General features: G+C 37.2%; 1 protein-coding gene across 1 annotated transcript; it reads left to right on the top strand.

Annotated features, from left to right (window-relative positions):
* The first annotated feature begins 6,354 nt into the window (after positions 1-6,354).
* Positions 6,355-7,680, top strand: LOC130049644 (uncharacterized protein F54H12.2-like). Its single transcript, XM_056147522.1, has one exon. The coding sequence runs from the start codon at positions 6,355-6,357 to the stop codon at positions 7,678-7,680; it is 1,326 nt and encodes a 441-aa protein (XP_056003497.1).
* The last annotated feature ends 962 nt before the right edge of the window (positions 7,681-8,642 follow it).

The raw sequence follows: 8,642 nt of genomic DNA, 5'->3' as shown, positions 1-8,642 counted from the left end.
TTATTTCAGATTCCTCATCCCATATCTTCTCACCAGAAGTACCGGCAACGGAATGGAAAGACCCCCAGGGTTGAATGTGGGGAGTGTGGAGTTTTCGTAGTAAGGCTGCCCCGCCATTTAAGGGATAAGCATGGTTTCAACACCATGCAGTCCAAAACGTACAAAAAATGTGCAATGTAAGTATCACCCATCTTTAACAAAAGTAAGGGATTAAATTTTTTATATCAATAGAACTAACATTTCCAGGGTTTTGATACTAAAATTTCCTTCATCAGATTGAAGAAGTGTCCAGAGCCCGGGTGCGGGAAGGTGGTCAAGCGGCTCGATTCCCACATGGTTTACGACCATGGAGCGGTTCGGGGACCGGAGCTCCACATTAGAGCTTTAAAGGCCGAGAAGGTGGAGAAGAGAAAGAAGAGGTAAACGATTATTTAGATTTTTTACCATAGTTACCCATATACATGTATATATATGTAGGTAGGTACTTCTATTTCGGTACATGTATGTGGGTACTTCTATGTTGGTGACTGTATAACTTGATTGTTTGCAACAATGTAAGAATCAGTACTTCATTAATAGGGTGACAGCAGAACAAACGCCGGGGACTGCTCTGCCAGTAGACAGTAAGCTTTCATCGTTTCACACAAAATGTAAATATGGATTTGTACATCAAAATGCTGTTTATTTCATCTTATTGATTTAATTTTTAGATCAACACCTCAGGAAATTTCTCGACTGGCAGCAGACCATAGAGAAGAGCCGGTCGCAGAAGGAGGACAACCAACACTGTAACCAGGTCAGGAAGATCTGGGGGAGCATTGACTCAACTTTCTCCCTTCCTGGGCTGCTGCATTTGGATACGTTAAGGGACACCTGGCTCCAGGAGGTTAGGGCGGACTGGGTTCCAGGGACCGTCCGAAGTTATCTTGGTAATATTTTTGCAGTATATAATGGAAATACAAAGTTGGAATTGTGACTACCAAGTGATAGTCATACCATAAGACATGGGTGTATCACCATGAGACTGTGTCATGTACATTCATGACCTTGACCTTTGATCTCAAGGTCAAAATTGTAGGTTTATACCATGGATTTGTGTTCGGACTATATTTTCAATTTTCTTCTACAAAGGCATACCATATTTTTACACTCAGGAAAGAGGTAATTTATACCTATTAACAACACCCTTTGGGAGATTGGGGTAAGCGGGGGTATTCTTAATGAGGACTATATTTTCAATTTTCTTCTACAAAGGCATACCATATTTTTACACTCATGAAAGAGGTAATTTATACCTATTAACAACACCCATTGGGAGATTGGGGTAAGCGGGGGGTATTCTTAGTGAGCATTGCTCACAGTACATCTTGTTTTTGCAGGCTCACTCAAGGATTTCTCTGAGTTTTTACTGGACGGTAATTTGATTGAGGCGCCCGCGTTCCATGTGGCGGAACGAAAGATCAGGAGGTGGGCTCAGTCTCTTCGGACTGAGCTCCACAAGAGACGGGTCGCAAAAAGGGCAGACGATGACGGTAAGTTAATTTTTACTCTTTGGTAATCAATAAATTGAGTTTTGATGTGAAGGTGATAATCAAGGTGTTGTTATACCCCCGGGCAAAGGTCAGGGGGGTATATAGAAATCACTATGTCTGTCTGTCCGTCTGCCTGTAAGACATGGGTGTATCACCATGAGACTATGTGCCATGTACATTCATGACCTCTATGACGTTGCCCTTTGATTTCAAGGTCAAAAATTATAGGTCTATGCCATGGATTTGTGTTCGGACTATATCGTCCATTTTCTTCTTCAAAGGCATACCGTATTTTTACATTCAGGAAAGAGGCAATTCATACCCATTAACAACACTCTTTGGGAGATTAGGGTAAGCGGGGGGTATGCATAGTGAGCATTACTCACAGTACCACTTTTTACTTACAGAAAACAAGATCCTGCCAAGTGACATTAAGAACTTTGATGACTCCAGAGTTTGTCAAAGAGCGATGAAGACCTTCGCTAGTTTTCTGACGGCCAGCAGGGACCCAACAGAGGCGGAATTTACCATAATGAGAAACTTCCTTCTCATAAACATCCTAATAGATAATGCCCAAAGAGCAGGGACCTTTGTTAATCTGAAGCTTCGGCATGTTCGCCATGCCGAGGTTTCTGGCGAGGACCATATTCTTGTCGTGAGTTATTAATTTTTACAAATCAATTGGGCTTGTAAGTTCGACTTTGAGGGGAATATTCAATGCGGTACTGTTTGGATTTTTCAGGTTGCAGACCACAAGACGGGACATATTGCCCCAGCCACGCTGGTGTTGGGATCCACCTTGTGGGGATGCCTAGAGACCCTACTGGAAGTTCGTGCGCGTCTTCCAGGATACAACGCGGACCTAAACGAGGACAGGGCCGCTGTGTTCCTGACAGGACACACCAACCCATGCCGATGACCAATTCATCACTTGATAAGGCCATCAAGAAAATCTAGGCGGAGGCTGGCCAGAAAAAAAACATGCCTGCGACGCAGTTGAGGAAAACAGCAGCGACCACGGTAGATAATGTAACATACGAAAGATATATAGAAACCAAATTGATAGATGAATGAGTGAATACATAGAAGGTCCGGGTTTTTTTTTCCAGGTCCGTAGTAGTAATAGAATGGCGGTACTAAAACAGATTAAACTCCTCCTACTTTACTATATAAGTTATACCAATTATGTAAATAACTTGGAAGGCTCGACAACCTCCACTATATAGCCATACCAATTATGTAAATAAATTGGAAGGCTCGGATTTAAACACCACCCACTTTACTATATAAGTTATAGCAACTATTCAAAATAACTTGCAAGATTCAACAACCTCCTCCACACTAATCATACCAATTATGTAAATAAGCAGATGTCAATTACATATAGCGGTTAAATTAAACCCCACTCACATTTAATATGTGTAAATAAATTGGAAGGCACAGATATAAACTCCGACCACTTTCATTTTACAAGTTATACCAATTATTTAAATTAATATGGAAGTTTCAACAACCTCCACCACACTAATTACATATCAATTATAAGCATATGTTAATTAAATTGAAACGTTCAGATTAAACTCCACATTGAATATGTATATATGTCAATTATGTAAATAATTTGGAAGCTTCAACAACCTATATAAATTATACCAAGTATGTAAATAAGTGTATATGTCAATTACCCCAATTATGTAAAATAAATTGAAAGGTTCAACAATCTCCACTATACAGGTAATGTACACAATTTGTATAAACTTAGGAGGTGTGTACAAACTCATTCAATTATGTAAATATTCTAGAAGTCTTAATGAGAAGTGCCAAAGGCTTACAATAATATATATCAGTTTATGTTACACAATCAGACATTCATTTTGATTCAGTTTCTGCAAAGGGTGGTACACTGCGTAGGTAAAATAATGGAAAGTGTAACAGTAGTTTCTAATTTATTGGAGGTGGGATGTGATGATGAATGTAGAAAAACATTCAGGAAACAAAAGTTGGGCTTTGTACTATTCTATTTTATTTCATTCACTGTTATAATACTTCTCTGTACGAATACGATTTTGTTGGATGATTTAGAGAGCAAAAAGAAGCTTAGAATGGGAGAACATATTCAACACAACAGCGAGAACTTAACATATGTTATACCAAAATGTCTATATGTAGACAAATATCCACTTGGAGATGAAGTTTACGTCAGAATATGTCAGTCCAATGATACAACACTAGATATTCGTCATTTCAAAGATGGAGAAGAGATGTTAAATGGAATTCAAATTACTAAAATGCAGTGGCAATATTTGAAGGGCTCAATGAACCATATCGATTCTTCTATACTGAAAACAACTAATGGAGGGAATTAAGCAATTGATATGATACAACACGATTTAGCAACTATATAAGCAAACTGCATTCCACATCAATCTGATAAACTACTTATCAACGATGGAAGTTACATACAGATATTACGAACTTCTTGTTTCCATTTGTGCTGAAACTATTTGGAATAAAATTCATGAACTATCTGAAGAAAGATGTAGCGGGTGTGAAACAGAACATCCTTCACAATGGGAACATTCATGTCTGATGGATTCAAAACAAATGAAACTGATAATGTTATTTGATTTGGCCTATATGAAACTGAACATTCGAGAAGTTCTGAACAACATGTTAAAGAATCATGACTGTGGTTGGAGTGAAATAGTATCATTATGGGAATATATGAAAACATATCGTTTTACAGATATTTGGAAGAGTGAATTATATTCACAATTGGAGAAGGAATCAAGCGGTGAATAGTGTGAAAGATGAGTGAAAAAGAAAAAGCAGAGTATTTGGAGAATTACTACTACAACATTAGTAATCCAGCGGCATATACAACACCTGGAAAACTCTATCAAACGCTGAAATCAAACAAAGACTTTAAATTCAGCAAATATTTTATTTCAAAGTGGTTGAGAAAGCAAGATGCAAACACTTTACAACGACAAGTTCGACGAACCTCAAAATTACCTAATATACGTGTTAGCGGTCTAAATGTTCAGTGGAGCATGAACTTAATGGATGTTCAGAATCTGTCAAAAGAAAATGATGACATTAGATTCCTGCTGATATTGATAGACACTCTTTCAAAATATTTGCGAATTGGTGTACTTAAACGAAAATCAGCAGGAGATGTTTTGAATGCTATTAAACTAGTATTTGAGTCTGGCATTAAGTGTAAGACATTAAGAAGCGATCGCGGGGGTGAATTTAGAAATCATCAACTACAAAATTATTTGCAAAAAGAGGGAGTTCGATTATTTTTTGCTAATCAGAACTCAAAAGCCTCTATCGCGGAGAGAGTCATTCGAACTATTCGTGGAAGATTATATCGATACTTTCAAAAAAATAGAACCAATAGATATGTAGATATCTTACCAGATCTTGTTGTAAATTACAATGCAACACCTCATAGAAGTCTTAAGGGTCTTGCACCGAAGGAAGTGACAAAGGATAACGAGGCAAACGTTTGGGCTACTCTGTATTTAAAAAAAGCTAAAACTATAGGTAAAAGAATTAAAACAACTAAGAAAAAGATTCGACACACAATCAAATATCGATATAAAATAGATGATTTGGTAAGACTTTCGCATTTAAAACATGTCTTTCAACGGGGATATAATCAACAATTTACCGGTGAAGTGTTTAAAATTGTGAAACGATTTCACTTGCAAGGAATACCATTGTACAAGGTAAAAGACTTCAATGACGAATTGATTGAGGGAGACTTTTATGAAAGCGATTTACAAAAAGTTGATAAAGACGAAGATTCTCTGTGGTTGGTGGAAAAAATTATCAAAAGAAGGAGGCGGAAGGGGATGGAAGAGGTTTTAGTGAAATTTGAATCTTGGCCCAGCAAGTTCAATCAGTGGATTAAGGAATCAGATATCATTGATCTGCGCTCTAAGTAATGGAAAAGTACATATTTCTCCGTTCAAATGACTCTTTGAACTACTTTCCTGATAACAAACCCTATGATTTCAAAATTCATCTTGAGAATGCAATTGATTTACATGGATATTGGAAAATAGGAAGGAATATGCGAGTTTTTTACCTTGGCAACAAAAAAAAAAAAAACTATCATTGACCAGGAAACATCAAAATCTATTAAGATATTAATCAATAAACCAGTATTTGTTTATTCGAATGTGTGTGACTTCTCAACTGTCGGCGGACAGGAACAACCATTACTGCGAGTAATTCAAGCCGATCCTTCTTATGGATGGAACGAAAAAATTTATCCCGTGTACTATATTCCCCTCAGAGTCAAAAACCTGTCTGACATACACATGTATTTAAAGGATGATACTCACTCACCAGCCACATTTATAGATTCGGAGGTGTGGATGACACTTCATCTGACTCGCTATCCTTTTTAATCATGGATTTGAATAAAACACTCTATATCCCCGATGCAAGAAAATGGACAAACTTCTATAGAGAAATATATAAAGGAAATATGAGTACATATGCCGATCATACCATGAAAGGTTATCAACGTGGTGGTGGATTGCGAAATAAATCATCGCCATTTATGGTATCCATCGACAAATATGCAAAAATGGATGATAAAGATATTCACTTAAACGTGACTTCTCCTGCAGAACAGGTAGTAGAACAAGCAAAAAGTGAAATTAAAAGGGACAAAAATGTTGAAAAGGGAAAGCGTCCCATGAAGCGTGTCACTGAGAAATCATCATCCACGAAGGACGGACGTGTAGCAAAGAAGAGAAAAGTCGTTAAAATAAAATCGGACGTATTTGGATTATATTGAATCATGTCCATCTTATCAAATGAAATGTTTAAGGAGGCCATGCCTAGTCAGCTTTCTCTGTTTGACCTGCCACCAACTCAGACTGCCGTAGAAAATATTTACTTTCAGGATGTGCGCCCTATATCACAAATTTCAGACAGTTCACCAATTGAATTTCAACTTTCAGCTCAAAATGGAATGGATTATGTTGATCTCAAAAGAAGTAGACTGTATGTTAAACTAAAAGTAACGAATGGCGAAAAAGCACTTGCAAGCGAGGATATAGTGGGACCAGTGAATTTACTTTTACCATCACTTTTTAGTCAGCTGGATGTATCTATGCAAAATAAGCCCATTAACCGTTCAGGAGCGCATTATCCGTACTTGAGTATGTTGAGCACTCTCATCAACTATGGAGCTGATGCAAAGTCATCACAATTGACTTCACAGTTATGGGAGAGTGATACTGCCGGAGAATTTGACGATGCCAATGCTAAAAATGGGAAAAATGCTGGTCTTTTAAGAAGGGCTGTATTCGTCAAGGGAAGTAAGAGTGTAGACCTTGAAGGACCGATTATGCATGAGCTGTTTCAGATGGATAGATACATTCTTAATCAAGTTGGCATATCTCTAAAAATTTACCGTACACGAGCTGAGTTTTGTCTCATGTCAACCATCGCTAGTGGGAAAAATTATCAAATACAACTAGAAGAAGTTATTCTTCGCGTTTGTAAATGTAAAATAAATCCCGCCGTGATACTCAGTCATGCTAAAATGTTGGAGACAACAACTGCCAAATATCCATTCAAAAAGAGCATTGTCAAAATGTATAATCTTGCCAAAGGTCTTCTCAATGTTTCTCTGGAAAACATGTTTTCCGGAACAAGACCAGACCGTCTCTACATTGCGTTTGTATCATCACTGGCTGCGGCTGGAGATTATTCAAAGAATCCATATAATTTTCAACATTTCAACATCTCTCAAATTGCATTGTATAGCGATGGAAATCCAGTGGGAAATACCCCTATCAAATTAAATTTTGATGCAGCGAGTGGGGAGAACGTTGTCGCAGCATATGTAAATTTATTTGATAATGCCTCAAAATGGCTTTTCGATGGAGGAAATGCAATAACTAGAAAGCAATATGCTGAGGGTGGGAATGTTATATTCTGCTTTGATCTTGAACCCACATTTGAGCAGGGTGAATATCTTACATTACTTAAACAGGGGAATGTGCGCATAGAGGCACAGTTTAGTGCAGCCCTACCAGAGACCGTGACAGCCATTGTTTGGGGACAATACTCCGCTCTTTTTGAGATAAATCAGGCAAGAGACATTATTACAGTATAAATGATGTTTGCTCTTAGCAATGAACAATTGAAATGCATGATAAGATGCGATCCCCAGATGAGAGAAAACATCGTTGGAGTCTTTCCAGCAGATCACATAACGAAATTAAGTGATGGGCAGGGATTAATATTGAATACAAAACCACATGGACATGAAGGACAACATTGGATTGCAGTTTACAACGATGGAAATCGTGTGGAAGTTTTTGATAGCCTAGGAGTTTTTAGCGATAAAGGTCAAATTGACTTTTATACATTATCTAACAATTTATATTTCAATCAAACATCTATTCAATGTATTGATTCTCTTGTATGTGGTCATTATTGTATTTTTTATTTGTTTCTAAGAGTGCGCGCTCTTTCATTTCACGATTTTTTAAAGTTTTTCTCAGTCAATTGTGAAGAAAGCGATGCTTACGTATTCAATTTTATCAATCGCACATTTCCATTATGTTTAACACAACACATATGACAGAACGATGTGTAATGATTCAATAGTGCTTCATAATATGAAATAAACCATGCATAACATATATGTATATGTAAAGTAGATGGAATACATATGTAACAACATCTTTCTTGCACTCATTTCATGATCAAATGCTTGGGAATAATGTTGGGTACAGAGATCGAGACGTTGAATAAATTCAAAGCTAACTCTAACATCATTGTGACTGGACAGTCACATGCGGGGAAATCTACATTTGTATTTGCGTTATTAAAACATTTGGATCTATTCGAATCGAGTATAAAACATATACTCTACGTATATGGAATATGGCAACCATTATTTGAGCGAATGGAGAGGGAAATTAACTCAATTACTTTTCTCAAGGGGATTCCAAATAAGGAAATTTTAGAAAGATTTTCTGGTGATTACGGAAACATTCTACTGGTGTTGGATGATGTCATGGGAGAGGGAACGAATAATGTAGAATTAATGAATCTATTTACAATATATTC

The sequence above is a fragment of the Ostrea edulis genome, chromosome 8, assembly GCF_947568905.1.
Source record: "Ostrea edulis chromosome 8, xbOstEdul1.1, whole genome shotgun sequence".
Classification (NCBI taxonomy): Eukaryota; Metazoa; Mollusca; class Bivalvia; order Ostreida; family Ostreidae; genus Ostrea; species Ostrea edulis.
The sequence above is the reverse complement of the archived record's forward strand: the minus strand, read 5'-3'. Positions and strand labels throughout refer to the sequence as shown.

Excerpts from the sequence above, each read along its gene's own strand:
- LOC130049644 (XM_056147522.1), top strand. The coding sequence starts at position 6,355 with ATGTCCATCTTATCAAATGAAATGTTTAAGGAGGCCATGCCTAGTCAG.